Genomic DNA, 21908 nt, shown 5'->3' with positions numbered 1-21908 from the left:
CGGCGGGGTGTCTGGCTGCGCTCCGCTTCCTCCCACAATCCCGTGCAAATGCAAAAAAAAAAAAGGGAGAGTGAGAGAGAGAGAGACTGAGCGCAAGCAGGGCCTGGGGGTGTAGGGCGCGTTTGCACAGAAAACCAGTTCCGATGCGCCCGGGATCGCGGTTCATTTCATTATTTTTTTTTTTTGCATTATTTCTGCTTTTTTTGGTCTCCTTTCCGAAGAGTTTTTATTTAGGGGAACAGCTCAACTCCAGCTCCCTGGGTGCAATGCGAGCCTGCCCGCACCGAGCACGCTTGCAAATATGCCCCCCGCCCTTTCCCTGGGTTACGAAGTGCCCCTGTACCGCACGGGGAGTGCACGAAGACACGCGTGTGCACAGGCGGGGCTCTCCGTGTGCGTACCCTGTGGCACTGGAGGGGGCTGTCAGGTCATATCTGCCCATACACTAGATGGCACAGCCAGGGCTGGGCTCCTGCGTCCGAATTTCCCCGCGCGTCTGCCTACCACGGGGGTGGAACTGACCAGTGCCCTCACGGTCAGGAGAGTGTGGGGGCCCGTGAGGGGCCAGGACACGGGAACACGTTGCCGAGAACATGTGTATATCCATACGCGGCGGAAACGCGTGTGCCAGGGCAGGCCTCGGGCCGGATGACCCCTACTCCCACCATCCCCCCCTCCAAGTCCGCTTCGGCGTCTACGAGGCCTAGGAGCTTCCGGAATCCGGTATGAATCAGGGACACGGTTCGGAGAGCCGGGTCTCGAAAGCAACTCTTCAGTGAGGCCTCCTGAGGCTGCAAGAGGAAAGGCACACTAGGGAGTCAAAGATCTGGCTGTTTTTCTCCCCCCCTCAACCAGGACCACTCCGACCGCCCTTGGCGTCTCAGCCAATCCAGGACCCTCTGGGCACAGGCCCCACCCTCCTATACGGCTCCACACATACAACGCTGGGCCACGCCCCTAGACCATTGCATGGGGCCCCGCCCCGCCCCCGCACTCCAAGCCCCGCCCTAGGTAAGAAGGCCCAAATTCCAAGCCCCGCCCCTGACCCCAGGTTCCTCCTCCAACGTGCCCACCCCTCTGCGCCCCGCCCCCGGGCAGAAGCCACGCCCCATACCTGGTGTAGGGGGGTGGAGGTGCGTCGTGCACCCCAGAGGCTGCCAGCGCCTGCTCATAGGTGGGGAGGCCCGGGGGTGGGGGTGGGGGTGGGGGTGCAGGCAGGGGCGTCGGTGGGCCCAGAGGGCTCAAAGGACTCAGAGGGCTAATGAGCCCGGCCCTGGGGACAGCAAAGGTACAGTTAGCAGAGGCAACTTACAGGATACCTAGACTAGGGAGGAAGAGAGGGGATCTAGGAGACGGAGACTCAGGGTGACACTGGGACAGAGCTGGAAGGGAGGTGGACTTCAGAAAAGGAGGGTCACCTTCAGCCTAGCCTTACACACAGAAAAGCGCCTCAAATGACAGGCAGCTGCACACAAACAGGCAGACACAGAAATCAGCAACCACAAAGACACACTCTTATTCAGACACACTCATGTGCACCAGATACAGGCAGAGCAATAGAGAAAAAGACAGCCCTGCCAGGTGCATGGCGCACACCTGTAGCTCTAGTTCCTCAGGAGGCTGAGGTGGGAGGATTTCTTGAGCCCAGGAAATTGAGGCTGCAGTGAGCTGTGAACGGGCCACTGCACTCCAGCCTGGGCAACAGACTGAGACTTTGTCTTTTTTTTTTTTTTTTTTAAAAAGGGGGCCAGGCGTGGTGGCTCACACCTGTAATCCCAGCACTTTGGGAGGCCAAGGCGGGCAGATCACCTGAGGTCAGGAGTTCGAAACCAGCCTGACCAACATGGAGAAACCCATCTCTACTAAAAATACAAAATTAGCTGGCCATGGTGGAGTGTGCCTATAATCCCAGCTACTCTGGAGGCTGAGGCAGGAGAATCACTTGAACCCGGGAGGCAGAGGTTGCAGTGAGCCAACATCATGCCATTGCACTCCAGCCTGGGCAATGAGAGTGAAACTCCATCTCAAAAAACAAAACAAAAAAAGACAGCCCTGCAGAGAGGCAGGCCAACACACACCAAACAGGCAGAACTCAGCCCATCCATACAGACAGGAACACAATATAGATGCACTCCTCACCAATTTCCCACACCCACTCAGGTGCTGCACCTGTCACCACTGAAACTGACATACCACAGACACCCAGACACCACAGGCTGCACCGTCGCAGCCTCACCAGATACAATATCCAGAGTGGTAATCCCACGGATACTGGTAATCTCAGTACCGCAAAGACAGGCTGGCAGCAAAAGTGGTCAGAGCTCCTACTGCAGGCCAGGTACTGAGGATCCAGACAGACAGAGCGACAGACAGTCGCCAAAACCAGACACAAGGCAGCTCACAGACTCACTCTCCAAATGACTGTGTCCTTAGGTCTTTCATCAGTGCCCGCCTGCCCCTAATCCTTAGGATACCCCTTTAGGTCAATGCTTCCTCCCTCCCGTGCTCTCCACCACCACCCCCTCCTCGCTGAAGCTCCCTTACTCTTGGGGACAGGGCTGCTGGCCTCGGCGCCGTCGCCAACGCAGATACCAAAAGGCTCCCAGGCCGGCCAGGACAATGAGCAGGATGCCACATGTCAGCCCCACAGCCAGGCCTGCCACATCCACTCGTCCACGCCCTGCAGGGAAGCAGGGAAGGGGAGACACTGTCTCGGAGACTGCCACCCACCCCAACATCAAAATTCCTTCCCACTGAGGGAAGAGAATGGACCCGGAAGCAGGCAGAGCTGGGGTCCCTTCCTAGCCCTGTGACCTCAGGCAATTCACCTCATTTCTTTCTCTGACCCTCCACTGCCGGTTCTGTAAAATGGGAACCATAACTCCTACCCCACTGTAAAAACTTAATGAGATTAGGCGGGATGTAGTGGCTCATGCCTGTAATCCCAGCACTTGGGAGGCCGAGGCAGGTGGATCACTTGAGGTCAGGAGCTCAAGACCAGCCTGGCCAACATGGTGAAACCCTGTCTCTACTAAAAATACAAAAAAATTAGCCAGGCATGGTGGTATGTGCCTGTAATCCCAGTTATCGGGAGGCTGACACAGGAGAATTGCTTGAACCCAGGAGGTGGATGTTTTAGTGAGCTGAGATCGAGCCATTGCTCTCCAGCCAGGGCAACAAGAGCGAGACTTCGTCTCAAAATATAAAAAACAAAAAAACAAACAAACGAAAAAACAAAACTATGTCCTGGCCAGGTGTGGTAGCTCATGCCTATAATCCCAGAACTTTGGGAGGCTGAGGCAGGCAGATCACTTGAGGTCAGGAGTTTGAGAACAGCCTGGCCAACGTGGTGAAACCCCATCTCTACAAAAAATACAAAATTAGCCAGGCGCAGTGGCTCACGCCTGTAATCCCAGCACTTTGGGAGGCCGAGGTGGGCGGGTCACCTGAGGTCAGGAGTTCGAGACCAGCCTGACCAACATGGAGAAACCCTGTCTCTACTAAAAATACAAAATTAGCCAGGCATGGTGGCGCATGCCTATAATTCCAGCTACTTGGGAGGCTGAGGCAGGAGAATCACTTGAACCCAGGAGGTGGATGTTTTAGTGAGCCGAGACTGTGCTATTGCACTCCAGCCTGGGCAACAAGAGCGAAACTCTGTCTCAAAAAAAAAAAAAAAAATTAACCAGGCTTGGTGGTGCTTGCCTGTAGTCCCAGCTATTTGGAAGGATGAGGCAGGAGGATCACTTGAGCCGGGGAGATTATACCACTGCCCTCCAGCCTGGATGACAGAGAGAGACTCTGTCCCCCTCAAAAAAAAAGGATGTCACATGTACTACTTGGAATATGCTTTTAAAATTATTCATTGTAGCTAGGCACAGTGGCTCACACCTGTAATTTCAGAACTTTGGGAGGCTAAGGCAGGAAGATCACTTGAGCCCAGCCTGGGCAACATAGGGAGGCTCTACCAAAAAAAAAAAATTTTTTTTTTTGAGACAGGGTCTGACTCTGCATGGAGTGCAGTAGCACAATCGCGGCTCACTGCCACTTGGCCTCCAGGGCTCAGGTGATCCTCCCACCTCTGCCTCCTGAGTAGCTGGGACCACAGGTGTGTGCCACCATGCCTGACTAATTTTTGTGTTTTTGTAATTTTTTGTATTTTTTGCCCAGGTTGGCCTCAAACTCCTAGGTTCAAGCAATCCACCAATCTCTACCTCCCAAAGTTCTGGGATTACAGGCATAAGCCACCACTGAGCCTGGGGAAAAAATGTTGGTTTTTTTGTTTTGTTTTGTTTTGAGACGGAGTCTTGCTCTGTCACCAGGCTGGCATGCAGTGGCGCAATCTCGGCTCACTGCAACCTCCGCCTCCCAGGTTCAAGCGATTCTCCTGCCTCAGCCTCCCAAGTAGCTGGGACTACAGGTGTGCACCACCACATCCAGCTAATTTTTATATTTTTAGTAGAGACGGGGTTTCACTATGTTGGCCAGGATGGTCTCGATCTCTTGACCTCATGATCCACCCGCCTTGGCCTCCCAAAGTGTTGAGATTACAGGCGTGAGCCACCTCACCCTGCCGGAAAAAAACGTTTTTAATAGCTGGGTGTGGTGCTACAGGTACCTGTAGTCCCAGCTACTTGGGAGGCTGAGGAAGAAGGGTCACTTGACCCAAGAGGGTCAAGGCTACAGTGAGCCAGGATCACTCCAGTATACTCCAGCCTGGGTGACTGGACCCTGTCTCTAAAAGAAAAAAAAAAAATGGCCGGGCTTGGTGGCTCACACTTGTAATCCCAGCACTTTGGAGGCCAAGGCAGGAGGTTCACTGGCGCTTAGGAGGTCGAGAGCAGCGTAGACAACACAGTGAGCACAGTGAGACCCCCATCTCTACAAAACAAATTTTTTTTAAGTATCTGGGCATGGTGGTGCATGCCTGTAATCCCAGCTACTCAGGAGGCTTAGGTGGGAGGATCACTTGAGCCTAGGAGTTCGAGGCTGCAGTGAGTCGTGATTGTGCCACTGCACTCCAGCCTGGGTGACAAAGTGACCCCATTTCTTTCTTTTTTTTTTTTTTTGGAGACACTCTGTTGCCCAGGCTGGAGTGCAGTGGTGTGATCTCGGCTCACTGCAACCTCTGCTTCCCAGGTTCAAGCGATTCTCCTGCCTCAGGCTCCCAAATAGCTGGGATCATAGGCGCGCGCTACTATGCCCGGTTAATTTTTGTATTTTTAGTAGAGACGGGGTCTCACCATGTTGGTCAGGCTGGTCCTGAACTCCTGACCTCATGATCAACCCGCCTCAACCTCCCAAAGTGCTGGGATTACAAGCGTGAGCCATCATGCCCCGCCCGACCCTGATTCAAAAAAACAAAATACAAATGGAGGAATTTAGGGACCCCCCCCCGCCCCACCAATGTAACTAAGAAGCTAGAATTCATGTTTGACCTGTTACTAAGGTGCAGCCCTGTTTGCAATTCAAGGCCTTGAGTCTAAGGACAAGGGGGTATAGGGAGCCGTTGGGCTTGGGGAGGCCTTGCTAGCTCTTGCTGCTGGGGAAACTTCTATGGGCACTAAGTAGGCGGGCTTTCCTCCAAAAGTAAACCCCAAATTTTTTCTTTATTTTTGAGATGGAGTTTCACTCTTGTTGCCCAGGCTGGAGTACAATGGTATGATCTTGGCTCACTGCAACCTCCACCTCCTGGGTTCAAACAATTCTCCTGCCTCAGCCTCCCCAATAGCTGGGATTACAGCCACATGCCACCATGCCCAGCTAATTTCTGTATCTTTAGTAGAGATGGGGTTTCACCATGTTGACCAGGCTGGTCTCAAACTCCTGAACTCAGGTGATCTGCTCGCCTCGGCCTCCCAAAGTGCTTGGATTACAGGTGTGAGCCACCGCGCCCAGCCGTTTGTTTGTTTTTGAGACATCTCCCAGGCTGGAGTGCAATGGTGCGATCTCTGCTCACTGCAACCTCTGCCTCCCAGCTGCAGCGATTCTTGTGCCTCAGCCTTCTGAGTAGCTGGGATTACAGGCACACATCACCACACCTGGCTAATTTTTGTATTTTTAGTAGAGATGGGGTTTCACCATGTTGGCCAGGCTGATCTCGAACTCCTGACCTCAGGTGATCCGCCTGCCTTGGCCTCCCAAAGTGCTGAGATTATAGGCATGAGCCACCACATCTGACCACAGTAAACCCCCAGACTTTTGAGCCCCTTTAGCAAAAGGCACAAGTGCCGCTTCAGAAGGCAGGTCCTCCTGACTTGGGCACCTTCAGGTAGATTCAAGGAGCCACTACGCCTCGCTAGGCCTGTCAGGAAAGAGTTACCTCCCCTAGCAACCAGGCTCCAATGTGAGACTCCAGCCCAGACCTAGGGCCTGTTGCTAAGGTGCATCTACCCCTAGCAACTGGGCCACAAGGGGGTGGGGCATCGGGGGCCCGGAGGGTGGTCCTCCAGTGGGCAGAAGGCCTTGGGTCCTGGAGCCTGGCTAGGTGTGGTTGCTAGGGAGAAGGCCTCCTTAGCAACCAGGCAGCTGCTGGGATGGGGCTGTGGGGGAGGGGAAATCAGCCAGGTACTGCTTCAGGCTTCTTCGTCTGGTCTGGCCTGGCCAGGCCCTGTTGCTAAGGAGCAGCCCCCCTTAGCAACAAGGCTGGCAACAAGATGAGGCCTCAGAACTCAGAGGAGGGGTTGTTGGGGGCAAAATGGGCAGGTGAGGATGGGCAGGCTTCCTCACTTGGTCATGTTGCTAGAGGGCTGTGTCCCCAGCAATCAAGCTGCCGGAGGGGCTGGTCTTTCCACTTACTCTGGACACCAGGGAAGGGTTCAGGTGGGCCTGCCCCTCTGAGCCTAGGGCCTGATGGGCCCCACAGCTCTAACCTTTCCCTCCACTGACACTTTTCCCTTCCTAGGGACACAGGACCTGCGTCCAGTAAGATGTGGTGGGGCCTGGCACCTATACTCTCAGCAGTTTGGGACACTGAAGCAGAAGGATTGCTTGAGGCCAGGCATTCAAGACCAGCCTGGGCCATATAGTGAGACCCTGTCTGTACAAAAACTACAAAAATTACCATGGTAGTACGTGCCTGGAGTCCCACTGACTCAGGAGGCTGAGTGAGGTGGGAAGATCCCTTGAGCCTGGGAGGTTGAGGCTGCAGTGAGCCAAGATTGTACCACAGCACTCCAGCCTGGGTGACAGAGCGAGACCCTGTCTCAAAAATAAATAATTAAAGGCTGGGCGCAGTGGCTCATGCCTGTACTCCCAGCACTTTGGGAGGCCAAGGCAGGTGGATCACGAGGTCAGGAGATCGACACCATCCTGGCTAACACGGTGAAACCCCGTCTCTACTAAAAATACAAAAAGTTAGCCGGGTGTGGTGGCGGGCGCCTGTAGTCCCAGCTACTCGGGAGGCTGAGGCAGGAGAATGGCGTGAACCCGAGAGGCAGAGCTTGCAGTGAGCCGAGATCACACCACTGCACTCCAGCCTGGGCGACAGAGTGAGACTCTGTCTGAAAAAAAAAAAAAAAGCAAAAATAAATATTTAAAAATAAAATAATAATAAGGTGTGGGGGGCTCCTCAGGCAAGCTGGGGTTTTAAGGGAGGGAACTCCTTTAGCAGCCAGCTTCAGAGAGCCCAGAATTGGGGGGCAGACGATTCTTGTACCTAATTTGGGGTGGAGGAGGTTGGTTTGGCCTCCCTGAGAAGGGACTCCCTTAGCTGCACAGAACAAGACGGCTTCAGCCCCTCACTCACCTCCTTTGCCATTGTAGATGTAGCTCTCCCAAAAGCGCTCCTTGAAGGGGGAGGAGTGGAAAAGAAGGGGAAAAAGCAGGAATTCAGCTAGGAGGTTCACACCCCCAAACTAGCCCATCCTGATTTCTGAGACACCAAGGAGGAAGGAGCTGAAGGCCAGAACCTCCCCCTGCAACCTCCCCACAGGTATAGAGAAGAGAGAGGGCCCGAAACTCCAGGGTCTCGAGGCCCTCACCGTGAGAGTGTTGTCCTCAAAATACTCCCTGGCCTCTTCCCAGGAACACCTCTCTTCGCGACACTCCCGTTCCAGGTTCCCTGGTGTGAGCAGCTCCAGGTCCCAGTGGTTGGCTCTTGGAATCCGGGTATGGCTACTCAGGAAGCTCTGGGCCTCTGGGGGACCCAGGAAGACTTCTGGACCCAAAGACATGAGGGACAGAAAAATGGAGGGTCCCTAGAGCTGGAGTCATAAGGGGCTGGAAAGCAGTGGGGTCCTGGAGGAAGGAGCAGGGGCTGGGAATCCAGACTCCTGGGTCTGAAGGAGGAAGGGGCTGGGTCCTGGACTCCTGGAAGAGGAGGGACCAGAGACATTCCTGAGTCAGGGGGAGGCCAATGCCAAGTGTCTGGATACCACTTCCCCCAAACACTCACCTTGGTCTGTCTCCCCACCGGGTGAAGTATCCAGGCAGGTGGTTAATGCCATGTATAGCAGCAGCAGAGAGGGGTGGCCTCTCATATTTTCCAGACGCCTAGAACCAGGTTTGTTACAGCTGACAAGGGCCTCAGTCCCTGGGTAATGAGGCAGTGCCTCTCTGACTGGCCTCTGTGGTCCATGAATGGTAATAATAGCAGACACTTACACAGCCTGTATTCTGTGCCAGATACTGTTTACCTATATAAACTCATTTTACTTTTATTTTTTGACATGGAGTCTCGCTCTGTCAGCTAGGCTGGAGTGCAGGGGCACAATCTCAGCTCACTGCAACCTCTGTGTCCTGGGTTCAAGTGATTCTCGTGCCTCAGCCTACCAAGTAGCTGGGATTACAGGCATGCGCCACCACACCCGGCTAATTTTCTTTTTTTTTTTTTTTTTGAGACAGAGTCTCTCTCTGTCACCCAGGCTGGAGTGCAGTGGTGCGATCTCCGCTCACTGCACACTCCACCCCCCGGGTTCATGCCATTCTCCTGCCTCAGCCTCCCGAGTAGCTGGGGACTACAGGTGCCTGCCACCACGCCTGGCTAATTTTTTTGTATTTTTAGTAGAGATGGGGTTTCACTGTGTTAGTCAGGATGGTCTCGATCTCCTGATCTTGTGATCCGCCCGCCTCAGCCTCCCAAAGTGAATTTTCATATTTTTAGTAGAGATGGGGTTTCACCATGTTGGCCAGGCTGGTCTTGAACTCCTGACCTCAAGTGATCTGCCCACCTCAGCCTCCCAACGTGCTGGTGCTGGCATTCCAGGCTTGAGCCACTGTGCCCGGCCTCAACTCATTTTACTTTTCACAGGAGTCATACAAAAGTTAGCCGGGCGTGGTGGTGGTCGCCTGTAATCCCAACTACTTAGGAGGCTGAGCCAGAAGAATCACTTGAACCGGGAGGCAGAGGTTGCAGTGAGCCGAGATTGTGCCACTGCACTCCAGCCTGGGTGACAGAGCGAGATTCCATGTCAAAAACAAAACAAAACAAAACTTTTCACAGGAGTCCTTTTTTTTTTTTTTTTTTTTAGACAGAGTCTTGCTCTGTCACCCAGGCTGGAGTGCAGTGGCACTATCTCAGCTCACTGTGACCTCTGCCTTCTGGGTTCAAGCGATTCTCCTGACTCAGCCTCCCGGGTAGTTGAGATTACAGGTGCACACCACCATGCCTGGCTAATTTTTATATTTTTAGTAGAGATGGGGTTTCACCATGTTGGCCAGGCTGGTGTCAAACTCCTGACCTCAAGTGATCCACCCGCCTCGGCCTCCCAAAGTGCTGGGATTACAGGTGTGAGCCACTGCGCCTGACCAGGAGTCCTATTATTATCCCCAATATAGAGAACAGGAAATGGAGGCACAGAGAGGTAATATAGCTTGCCGAAGGTCACACAGTGTGCAAGTGTGAGAGCCAAGATTTCAGTGAAGGCAGTGTCCACCAGAGAAGAGAGCAAGGAGCAGGCAGCTTATCTTTTTTCCCCACTGTGTCTACAGCACCTGACACAGATGCTTATAAACATGTCCACTGGTGATCTGGAGTCTTCCCTTCCTGGTAAGTTCTACTTGTGCCTCTTTCTGTGGCCATTGTCACATCCACCCACAGACAACAAAGATTACAAGAGAGGCAGAGGCAGGGGATTAGTTATATTATTGGGTCTAGGGACCTAAGTGGGCAGGGGCCCTGGACTCCTGGGCCTAGGAGCCCCAAACTTCTGGGTCTCGGAGGGGCGGGGAGCCAGGATGCCTGAGTCCCCAAGCCAGGCTCTTCCTCCAGGGACATTCACTTACCTACCCAGAAATGTGAGCACTGCCCCTTCCTCTTTAATCGAGACCTCCTTGGCCAGCTACAGCCAGCTGTGAAGGGGGACAGGGAAGAGGGGAGGGGATAAGGAGGAGGGGCGCCCCACTCCCGGTAACCAGGACTGATCTCGGTTTCTGGCAGGTGGGCGGAACTTGCCATTACCTGCCCTGGGCGGGACTCAGGTAAGGGACAAAGTATTTAAAGGGACCTTGGGATAAAGGACTTAAAGGCCAGAGCTCTGTGAGGAAGCCAAGGTGTCGAATATCATGGGGCACTTGGGGGATTAGATTCGACCCTCCTCTTCTCTGCCGACCCCTACCCCCTCTGGCTCTCCCCTGGGAGTTCGCCTGTCCGAGCTAGAAAAATTAATGTCTAGGTCTCTAGGTATCTAGAAACTAGCGGGAACGATATGCCTTAGTCCCTGGGACAGCTGGGCAGTGCCGCAGTAAATCCGTTTCCTGAGGGCGACTTGAACGGCTTTGATTTTCAATTTTCAAATGGCTCTGTCTGTAAAATGGGAGCGTAGTTGTCTCTTCTCAATTGAGTTTTAAGATGCAGCAAGAAAAATGGATGATATATTTGGGAAAGTGGGCTTCTCGATCTCTAGGGGAAGTGATTAGTCCTTAAATTTGGGCTTGGAGAGACTCAAAACCTGGCAATCAAGTAGGAAAAAACGATCTCCCTGGGAAATGCCTAGTACATAGTAAGCGTTCCCCATATTCCCACCAGTTTCAATATCCGGAACTTTCGATTAGCTACTCACGTTTCCGGAGGGAAAAAGAGAAGACAGGACTTGAGCAAGCCAGGCGAGGCACTTCCGCAACTAGGGGCAGCTCTACTTCCGGTGCCTTCTGCTGGGCGGAAGTGGGCGAAGCGGAGGGGGAAAATAGCGCTCCTTTCCGGTGTCGGGGCACAGTTAAAGAAGCGACCGAGGGACTGGGAGTCGTTCGTGAGGTGAGTTGGAGGCGGTGCAGGAAGAGTGTTGCTGGGATCGCTTTCCTGCGGGCTAGAGGCCTGGGGTCTTGAGGGAGACTGGGGCAAGATTTTGAATTCCCGATTCCCTGTCAATCATTATTAATAGAGGTGTCCGGGCGCCCCCAAGTTTAAAGCTGAACTACACTCTGCTGGAGGTGGCCAACCGTCCATCGGGCAGTTCTCTCTCTCTCTCTCTGTCTCTCTCTCTCACTATAAACTCAGTCAAGTGGTAGCTAGCATCGGTCAGTTCTCCTGAGAGTTACAGTTCCGCTGTAGATGATGGCTATTTGCTCGTGGTCCCAAGGGAAGGAATGGACTGGGATTGCTGGGGGTCTAAGGAGTGGGAGTTGAGGAAAGAGAACTCCTTTCCTGGCCTCAGTTTCTCAGACTGTGGTGGGACGGCGGGCGATACTAGATTGTGCAGTCATCCATCGCCACCTTCTCTTCACCTTTTTGACAGCCCCTTCCCTCTCGGGGTTGGTGCAGGGATTCACGTTTTCTTGTGTGGAGCTTCGGGGTCAGGCAGTCATGGATTCGCATTCTGATTGTGCTGCTAATTCTCTGAACTTGGGGCTTGAACGGTCCTTGAGGCAGTTTGATGTTAATGTTTTCTTATGAAAATGTTCAAACTTATATAAAAGTGAGAGAAGAATACAGGAATTCTTGTCACCCAAATCTACCCATTATTATTTTTGCCATACTTGCTGTATTTTTTTAAACTTAAAGAGATTAAAACAAATCGTAGGCATCATGACACTTAAGGATTGTCAAAAGACAAAATTACAACACATTTGGTGAGAAGATCTTAATTGGCATTTATTTGTGAATCTACAATCAAACAACATCTAATTATGGAAAATAGCATGAGTGTTCCGATGAGCTGAGCAGAGGTTGTTTTCAGAGACAAAGGGCTGAGAAAATCAAACGGAACACAAAAAACTAGTTGGTTAAATTGATTAACTTGATTAAATTTCTAAGTTAAAGGTTAAAGTAGAGGGGACTTCCTTTATCAGGTGGGCTAACACTGGGTTGTTTGGGGATTCGGCTATTATCTCTCTCCTGATATCTCAGAAAATCAGATATCAACTTAGTTTTGGCTTGGAAGCATGGAACTTTAGCATGAGTGTCTCCATTTTGGTTTGGAGCTCAATCCAAACCAATGACCTTCTATAAATTTTATCTAACAGGGTGCGTGTGTAAAAACCAGAAACATTGCTAATATGACCACAACACCATTATCACACTTTAAAAGAACAACCGTAATTCTAGACTACTATCCATTACGTGGTGCAGAGTCAAGTCCAGTGTAACTGTGGGTTTGTTGGTATCAGGATATAGTTAAGTGATTGCTATCGTCTTTTACATCTCTCTTAATTTAGAACTGTTCCCCTTCCACTCCACTTTGGTTATTTCTTGGTATAATCGATTCATTGAAGAAACTAATTCTAGTTCTGTTGATCATCCCACCATCTGAATTTGTCTGTTTGCTTTTTTGTGGTCTCATTTTACTTGTTTCTGTTTTGTTTCTTTTTTATAAGTATTTAAAAATAGGCCGGGCGTGGTGGGTGGCTCACACCTGTATTCCCAGCACTTTGGGAGGCCAAGGCGGGTGGATCACAAGGTCAGGAGATCAAGACCATCCTGGCTAACGTGGTGAAACCCCTTAGCCGGGAGTGATGGTGGGCGCCTGTAGTCCCAGCTACTCCAGAGGCTGAGGCAGGAGAATGGTGTGAACCCAGGAGGCGGAGCTTGCAGTGAGCCAAGATCACGCCACTGCACTCCAGCCTGGGCGACAGAGTGAGACTCCATCTCAAAAAAAAAAAAATAGAGACAAGGTCTCGCTTTGTTGCCCAGGCTGGTCTTAAACTCCTGGGCTTAAGCGATCCTCCTGCCTTGGCCTCCCAAAGTGCTGTGCTAAGATTACAGGTGTGAGCCATTGAGCCCGGCCTCATTTTACTTGTTTCTTCATGCCAGGGATCAGCTAATTACATTGTACAGACCAAACCCAAATCCTGCCAGCTACCTGTTTTAAAAATCCCCATTGGTCAGGCGCAGTGGCTCATGCCTGTAATCCTAGCACTTTGGGAGGTGGAGGCAGGTGGATCACCTGAGGTCAGGAGTTCGAGACCAGCCTGGCCAACATGGTAAAACCCCATCTCTACTAAAAATACAAAAATTGGGTGGGCATGGTGGCCGACGCCTATAATCCCAGCTACTCGGGAGGCTGAGGCAGGAGAACTGCTTGAACCCCAGGGACAGAGGTTGCAGTGAGCCGAGATCATGCCACTTCACTCCAGCCTGGGCAAAAGAGCATAACTCCCTCTCAAAAAAAAAAAAAAAAAAAAAAAGCATTAGTGGGATATGATTTACCTAACATATAGTTCACCCATTGAAAGTATACAATTCAGTGGTGTTTAGTACATTGACAGAGTTGTGCAACCATCAACACTATCACTTTAAGAATATTTTAATCACCCAGAGAGAAACCCTGGTACTCATTAGCAGTCATTCCCTATTTCCTCCCAATCCTTCCCACCCCAGCCTTTGGCAGCCACCACTCTGCTATATCTATGGATTTGCCTAATCTGGGTATTTTGCACAAATGAAACCATAAAATATTATTGTGACTGCCTTCTTTCACTTAGCATGTTTTCAAGGTTCACCTATGTTGTGGCGTGTATCAATACTTCTTCTTTTTTTTTTTTTCTCCCGAGACAGGGCCTTGCTCTGTTACCCAGGCTGGAGTGCAGTGGTTCGATCATGGCTCACTGCAGCCTCAAACTCCTGGGCTCAAGTGATCCTCCTGCCTTGGCCTCTCAAAGTACTGGGATTACATGTGTAAGCCATCAGCGCCCAGCTGGCTACTTTATTCTTTTTATGGCTGGATAATATTCCTTTACCCAAGATATACTTATTTTCTTTTATTTATTTATTTTTTTGAGACAGAGTCTTGCTCTGTAGCCCAGGCTGGAGTGCAGTGGCATGATCTCGGCTCCCAGGTTTGAGCGACTCTCCTGCCTCAGCCTCCCGACTACCTGGGGCTACAGGCATGCGCCACCACACCTAGCTAATTTTTGTATTTTTAGTAGAGATGGGGTTTCGCCATGGTGGCCAGGATGGTCTCGATCTCTTGACCTCACGATCCGCCCACTTTGGCCTCCCAAAGTGCTGGGATTACAGGCATGAGCCACCATGCCCAGCCTGTGTGGATGTATGTTTTTATTTCTATTGGCAGTGGAATTGCTGGGTCAAAAGGTGACTATTTAACCTTTTGAGAAACTGTGACTTTTCCAGAATGGCTATACCATTTTACGTTTCTACCACCAATGTATAAGGGTTCCAGTTTCTCCATATCCACACCAGCACTTATTATTATCTTTTTGATTATAGTCATTCTAGGGGGTGTGAACTGGTGTCTTTTAACGTGCTTATTGGCCATTTGTAGATCTTTGAAGAACTGTCTATTCCAATCCTTTACCCATTTTCAAATTGTGTTAGGTGTCCTTTCACTATTGAGTTGTAAATTTTTAATATATTCTCACTGCAATTCCCTTGTCAGATATCCTGATTTTTTTTTTTTTTTTTTTTTTTAAGACAGAGTTTCGCTTTTGTTGCCCAGGCTGGAGTGCAATGGTGCAATCTTGGCTCATCACAACCTCTGCCTCCTGGGTTCAAGTGATTGTCCTTTTTCAGCCTCCCCAGTAGCTGGGATTACAGGCATGCGCCACCACGCCCAGCTAATTTTGTGTTTTTAGTAGAGATGGGGTTTCTCCATGTTGGTCAGGCTGGTCTCAAATTCCCAACCTCAGGTGATCTGCCCACCTTGGCCTCCCAAAGTGCTGGGATTACAGGTGTGAGCCACCTCACCCGGCATTTTTTTTTTTTTTCCCCAGAGACAAGGTCTCACTCTGTCACTCAGGCTGGAGTGCAGTGGTGCAGTGGCACGATCGTAACTCACTGGAGCCTCAACCTCCTGGGATCAAGTGATCCTCCTGCCTCAGCCTCCCAAGTAGCTGGGACCACAGGCGCATGCCACTTTGCCTGGCTAATTTTTTAAATTTTATTATGTAGAGATGGAGTCTTGCTGTGTTGCCCGTAGCAAGTTCAAGTCTGGTCTCAAAAACCATGTTGCTACTACTTTTTTTTTTTTTGGTAGAGACAGGGTTTTGGCATGTTGCTGAGGCTGGTCTTGAACGCGTGAGTTCAAGTGATCCTCCTGCCTTGGCCTCCCAAAGTGCCCTATCAAGGTGCGAGCCACAACAGCCAGGAGATAATCTGACTTTTGTAACTGCTACCTGTTTTTGTTCAGCCTGCAAACTAAGAATGGTTTTTAACTTTTTTTTTTTTTTTTTTTTAAGATGGAGTCTCGCTCTGTTGCTCAGGCTGGAGTGCAGTGGCGTGATCTCGGCTCACTGCAAGCTCCACCTCCCGGGTTCATGCCATTCTCCTGCCTCAGCCTCCGGAATAGCTGGGACTACAGGCGCCCGCCACCACGCCTGGCTAATTTTATTTTTGTATTATTAGTAGAGACGGGGTTTCACTGTGTTAGTCAGGATGGTCTCTATCTCCTAACCTTGTGATCTGCCCGCCTCGGACTCCCAAAGTGCTGGGATTACAGGCGTGAGCCAGTGCGCCCGGCCTGGTTTTTAACATTTTTACATAACTGGAAAAAACCAAAAGAATGAATTTGGTGACCTATGACAATTATATGTGATTCCGTGTCAGAGTCTAAAAATAAAGTTTTATTGGAACACAGCCATGCCCGTTTGTGTGTCTGTGGCTGTTTTTATGCTACAGGGGTGGAGTGGAGTACTTACAGGGGCTGTTTGGCCTGCAAAGTTCAAAACAGTTACTCTCTGGCCCTTTTTGGGTATTCTCTGCTATATCCTCTGACTTCCTAGAATCAGGAAATTGAATGTAAAGACTTGATTAAATTTCTGTTCAGCTGTCAGGTGATTACTTCAGAGCTGGTCGCTTCATGTTGCATACTGCCTGGGTGCCCCAATTTCAGAGGTAGCGAAATTCATTCAGGCTCAGGCAGCATTATAGACTGAATGTCCCCCCAGATTCGTATATTGAAGCCCTAACTCCCCAAGGTGATTATATTTGGAGGTAGGGCCTTTGTGGAGATAATTAAGGTGAATGAGTGGGGCCCTAATCTGATGGATTGGTGTCCTTATAAAAGGAGGAGGCTGCGCATGGTGACTCATGCCTATAATCCCAGCACTGTGGGAGGCCAAGGCAGGTGGATCACCTGAGGTCAGGAGTTCAAAACCAGCCTGGCCAACATGGTGAAATCCCATCTCTACTAAAAATACAAAACTTAGGCCAGGCACAGTGGCTCATGCCTGTAATCCCAGCACTTTGGGAGGCCAAGGTGGGCGGATCATGAAGTCAGGAGATAGAGACCATCCTGGCTAACATGGTGAAACCCCCTCTCTACTAAAAATACAAAAAAATTAGCCGGGCGTGGTGGCGGGCGCCTGTAGTCCCAGCTACTTGGGAGGCTGAGGCAGGAGAATGGCATGAACCCGGGAGGCGGAGCTTGCAGTGAGCCAAGATCGTGCCACTGCACTCCAGCCTGGGTGACAGAGCGAGACTCCGTCTCAAAAAAAAAAAAGAAAAAAAAATTAGCCAGGCATGGTGGTGGACGCCTGTAATCCCAGCTACTTAGGAGGCTGAAGCAGGAGAATCACTTGAGCCTAGAAGGTGAGATCCGCCACTGCACTCCAACTCAGGTGACAAAGTGAGACTCCTCCCAAAAAACAGAAGGAGACACCAGAGAGCTTTCTCTCTGCCACTGAAAATAGCTATCTGCAAACCAGGAAGAGGGTGTCACCAGAACCCCACAATGCTGGTAGCCTGAACTTAGACTTCCAGCCTCAGGAACTGGAGAAAATAGGTCTGTTCTTTAAGCCACCCAGAGTGGTGTTTTGTTACGGCAGCTGGAACAGACTGAGACCGGTGGCAGCCATCGAAAACCACATCGTAAAGCTACAACTGTGTATTTTCCAGCAGCAAGAATTAGCATCCTGTGACTATCCGGGCCCCATCAGCCTCTCCTTTAATGCCATCCATCAACAATCATTGCCTGAGTCAACTATTTCACCAGAGGTTGCAAAATGGCAGTTTTCCTATTCTCCCATTTCTCTTACACTTAGTCTGAATAGTTTGGTTTTTATCTGAGTCATGTCCAAGAAGCAGTTGAAGAGAGTGACTTAATCAAACTTCCATTCTGAAAAGCCCCCCGGAGGCTGGTTTGTCAAGGAATAGACTGAGGAAGAGGCCAATTTCTCCAAGCCTCAATTTTCCTACCTATTAAATGAGCAAGGCTGCGCGTGGTAGCTCATGCCTGTAATCCCAGCACTGTGGGAGGCCGAGGTGGTAGATCACCTGAGGTCAGGAGTTCGAGACCCAGCCTGGCCAACATGGTGAAACCTCGTCTCTACTAAAAATACAAAAAAAGTATCTAGGCGTGGTGGTGTGTGCTTGTAATCCCAGCTACTGGGGAGGCTGAAAAAGGACAATCACTTGAACCTAGGAGGCAGAGGTTGCGATGAGCCAAGATCGCACCATTGCACTCCAGTCTAGGTGACAGAGTGAGACTCCGTCTCCAAAAAAAAAAAAAAAAAAATACTCCAGTCCTGGTGACAGTGAGACTCTGTCTCCAAAATAAATAAATAAATAAATAAATAAAATAAATGGGCAGAACGTGGGGAGGTTGTCATGAGGACCAAATGTGTTCACATGTGGAAAGTGCTTCCACAAGGTCTGATTCTTAAGGGATTGAAGGATGTGATGATTACTTCTGTTCTTCCAGTGCTTCTGTGATTCACGTGTTACTAATGAATTATTAGTGTATTAATGGCATGATGTCATGGCTGCATGGTTAGTTCATTGCTAACCCACCTCCCCTGTCCCCAGAATTGGAGGTGGTTCATTGATTCTATCATGACATCTCTGAGACCTCCCAGGTGCCAGGCAATGCTGGGACCCAGACTGAAGTTCAACCCAGGCCCCACCAACCAGGGGCCCCTATTCTGGAGCCGAAATACCGAGGAACGGGCTGTAACGGAGGTAGCTCAGGGCATGGTCAAGTGCAAGGAGAACCTAACTGATCCCGGAGAGGCAGGCTTCTTGGAGGAGGCAAACCTTGGCAGTGCTCTGGAGGAGAAAGGAGACAGGATTTCAGGGGAGGACAAGACACACACTAGCTGTCTGATCCGCTCCCAGAGTTCAGCACAGTGCCTGAGGCCACCTGCAGCCAGCTGGCACAGTGGATGGTCAAAGCCACAGGTGCTTGGATCAAACTCAGCTGTAGGACTCACTAGCTGCATAACCTAGGGCACCGCCTCTGTGCCTCTCTTCATTTATAGCAACCATGTGAGGTGTTGTGATGTTCAGTGGAGTGTTGTGATACTCAACCGTTTGAGGTGTTATGATATTCAGTAAAATGCTTAGAGCCAGGGTCTGGTTCAGAGCAGATTTTTTTTTTTTTTTTTTTTTTTTTTTTTTTGAGACAGAGTCTTGCTCTGTTGGCCAGGCTGGAGTGCAGTGGCCCGATCTTGGCTCACTGCAACCTCTGCCCCCAGGTTCAAGCGATTCTCCTGCCTCAGCCTCCCGAGTAGCTGGGACTACAGGCACCTGCCACCACACCCAGCCAATTTTTGCATTTTTAGTAGAGATGGGGTTTCGCCACGTTGGCCAGACTGGTCTCGAACTCCTGACCTCAGGTGATCTGCCTGCCTCGGGCTCCCAAAGTGCTGGGATTACAGGCGTGAGCCACTGCTCCCAGCCATATATATATATTTTAAAGTACCTCCAATGAAAATTTAGCATCTGATGGCCGGGCCAACGTGGTGAAACCCCATCTGTGCTAAAAATACAAAAATAAAAATACAAAAATGAGCTGGACACGGTGGCACACGCCTGGAATTCCAGCTACTTGGGAGGCTGAGGCAGGAGAATGGCTTGAGCCCTGGAGGTGGAGGTTGCAGTGAGCCAAGATCGCACTATTTTGCACTCCAGACTGGGCGACGGAGCGAGACTCTGTCTCAAAAAAAAAAAAAAAAAAAAAGGCTGGGTGCAGTGACTCACGCTTGTAATCCTAGCACTTTGGGAGGCTGAGGCAGGTGGATCACCTGAGGTCAGGAGTTCGAGAGCAGCCTGCCCAACATGGCGAAACCCCATCTCTACTAAAAATACAAAAAATTAGCCAGGCATGGTGGCGGGTGCCTGTAATCCCAGCTACTCGGAAGGCTGAGGCGGGAGAATCGCTTCAATCGGGGAGGTGAAGGTTGCAGTGAGCCGAGATCACACCACTGCACTCCACCCTAGGTGATAAAAGCGAAACTCCATCTCAAAAAAAAAAAAAAAGAAAATTTAGTATCTGAATTACTGAAATTACTGAGATGTGCTGAAAGAGTAAAATACACTCTGGATTTCAAAGGCTACAAATAAAGGAACGGATTGGCTTTTTTTTTTTTTTTTTTGAGACAGAGTCTGGCTCTGTCGCCAGGCTGAAGTGCAGTGGTGCGATCTGGGCTCACTGCAACCTCCACCTCCTGGGTTCAAGCGATTTCCTGCCTCAGCCTCCCGAGCAGCTGGGACTACAGGCGCGCACCACCACACCCAGCTAATTTTTGTATTTTTAATAGAGATGGGGTTTCACCATGTTGGCCTGGATGGTCTCAACATCTTGACCTTGTGATCCGCCCATCTCAGCCTCCCAGAGTGCTGGCATTACAGGTTTAAGCCACCGTGGCCAGCCTGATTGGCCTTTTTTCTGAGATTGTGACTTTCCTGGGAAAACTGACAGTTGTCACCTGGTTAAAAGGAATGGCTCCAGAGCCTGGCTGCCTGGGTCTGAGTCCCAGCTCTGCCATTTCCCAGCTGGGACATGCTGTGAGCCTGTTTCCTGTGCTGTGAGGTAGGGATTATGCTGACATCGGTCGCTCCTGCTCTTTGCCTGTTTCCTCTCTGAAATGCTGGTGACAGCAGATGGCAGCAGTCTGCTTTGTAGTTTGAAATTGGACCTACCAAAGAGACAATATAGTGTGGGGCAGGAGAGCTCAGCTTTCAGAGTTTGTAAATCCTGAAACTGGCTATTCTTCAACCCTTGTTTGGAGGCGCTCACGCTTTCTGGTCTCAGGATCTTAAAAATCACTGAGTTTTAAAAATCAAAGCGTTTGCCGGGCGCGGTGGCTCACGCCCGTAATCCTAGCACTTTGGGAGGCTGAGGTGGGCGGATCACTTGAGATCAGGAGTTCAGAGCTAGCCTGGCCAACATGGTGAAACCCTGTCTCTACTAAAAAATATTTAAAAAAAAAAATTAGCTGGGCGTGGGCGCCTGTTATCTCAGCTACTTGGGTGGCTGAAGCAGGAGAATTGCTTGAACCGGGGAGGTGGAGGTTGCAGTGAGCTGAGATCACACCACTGCACTCCAGCCTGGGCAACAGAGCAAGACTCCATCTCAAAAAAAAAAAAAAATTAAATTAAAAAAAGTTTAAATGCTCCCTCTATAGCTGTTCCTCCTATTTTTGGAGGGAAAATGTCCCCATCTATGTAGAAGCCTCAGTTCTTGGCCACAAAACAGCAAGCAAGCTCATCTCTGGGAAAGCCGAGGTGCCCAGAGCCAAATACTGCAGAGGGTCAAGGGAGTTGACAACTAAGAATAGAGTGGGGAATGTGTCCATGAAAAGGTCACCGTGACCTTCATGAGTGGCAGTTGTGGGGGCTGGGGAGCGGATGGCAGGTGAGTGAGGGGAGGCAACAGGTGCTGGACGTTCACTGAGAAGCTTGGGGGTCGGGGGAAGTCGGAGGAGGAGCCTGGCATGTGGAGGGGACCCTGGGTCAAGTTGGGGTGTTTGATCAAGGTCGCCCTTCTGCAAGCAGCCCTGACTGCCTCAGGGGGCACGTTGATCGGGAAGGGGCGTGAGGGGGTATTTAGGGTGATAGGAAGGTTCTGTATCTCCATAGGGTCATGGTCACAAGGGTGTATACATTTGTCAGATCGCATCCAACTGTAAAGGTCTTTGCTTTGATTCTGTGTAAATATACCTAAAACCCAAAGAGTGGCTTCTGAGAAGACGCCAGTAGGGGGAGAGAGAGCTCCATAGCTCCCAGAGGTTTGTGTTTCAAGTTTTGAATGGGAAAAGCAAGTTTTTCAAAGCAACCAGAAGGGGGCGATAGAGATGAAGTTGCTTTTTACATCGGTGGGACCCTTGGTTGTGCTCCCCACCCCAACTTCTGGATCCTACTTGCAGGCTACTTGAGAGCAGGAGACAATCTTCCCTGAATGCAACTAATATGTGTCATGTGGAGCCTTTTGTCTGCAAGCACTCTTTATATTTTATTCTTTCTTTCTTTATTTTTTGAGACGAGTGTCTATCACCCAGGCTGGAGTGCATTGGCACAGTCTCGGCTTACTGCAACCTCCGCCTCCTGGTTCAAGCGATTCTTGTGCCTCAGCCTCCCAAGTAGCTGGGATTACAGGTGCCCACCACGACTGGCTAATTTTTGTATTTTTGGTAGAGACAGGGTTTTACCATGTTGACCAGGCTGGTCTTGAACTCCTGACCTCAGGTGATCTGCTCACCTCAGGCATGAGCCATCTTACCCCACCTGCAAGTGTTCTTTGTTGTTGTTGTTGTTGTTTTTTGAGACGAAGTCTCACTCTTGTCCCCCAGGCTGGAGT

At 50.5% G+C, this 21908-nt stretch overlaps 2 protein-coding genes across 3 annotated transcripts in view; one reads left to right on the top strand and one right to left on the bottom strand.

Annotated features, from left to right (window-relative positions):
* Window positions 1-40: 40 nt before the first annotated feature.
* Window positions 41-8528, bottom strand: PRRG2 (proline rich and Gla domain 2). Its single transcript, XM_002829564.5, has 6 exons — window positions 8396-8528; window positions 7983-8158; window positions 7748-7787; window positions 2545-2680; window positions 1115-1273; window positions 41-791 (listed from the first exon to the last, which is right to left on the bottom strand). The coding sequence occupies exons 1-6, from the start codon at window positions 8478-8480 to the stop codon at window positions 773-775; spliced, it is 615 nt and encodes a 204-aa protein (XP_002829610.1). The 5' UTR covers window positions 8481-8528; the 3' UTR covers window positions 41-772.
* Window positions 6572-21908, top strand: part of NOSIP (nitric oxide synthase interacting protein) — a 29449-nt gene continuing 14112 nt past the window's right edge. The window contains exons 1-5 of one of the 2 annotated variants that reach the window (XM_054540989.2): window positions 6681-6705; window positions 6905-7111; window positions 8026-8109; window positions 9931-9988; window positions 10967-11191. The gene's annotated coding sequence lies outside the window, so the exon portion shown is untranslated. Of the gene's footprint in view, window positions 6706-6904; window positions 7112-8025; window positions 8110-9930; window positions 9989-10966; window positions 11192-21908 lie in introns of both variants that reach the window. The other variant, XM_002829557.6, reaches the window with a different exon arrangement.

Source organism: Pongo abelii, chromosome 20 (assembly GCF_028885655.2).
Source record: "Pongo abelii isolate AG06213 chromosome 20, NHGRI_mPonAbe1-v2.0_pri, whole genome shotgun sequence".
Taxonomy (NCBI): domain Eukaryota; kingdom Metazoa; phylum Chordata; class Mammalia; order Primates; family Hominidae; genus Pongo; species Pongo abelii.
The sequence above is the reverse complement of the archived record's forward strand: the minus strand, read 5'-3'. Positions and strand labels throughout refer to the sequence as shown.

Excerpts from the sequence above, each read along its gene's own strand:
- PRRG2 (XM_002829564.5), bottom strand. The coding sequence starts at position 8,480 with ATGAGAGGCCACCCCTCTCTGCTGCTGCTATACATGGCATTAACCACC. Across the intron at positions 7,788-7,982 it reads TTGAGGACAACACTCTCACG|GAGCGCTTTTGGGAGAGCTA; the intron begins GTGAGGGCCTCG and ends TCCCCCTTCAAG. Across the intron at positions 2,681-7,747 it reads CATCTACAATGGCAAAGGAG|GGCGTGGACGAGTGGATGTG; the intron begins GTGAGTGAGGGG and ends GCTTCCCTGCAG.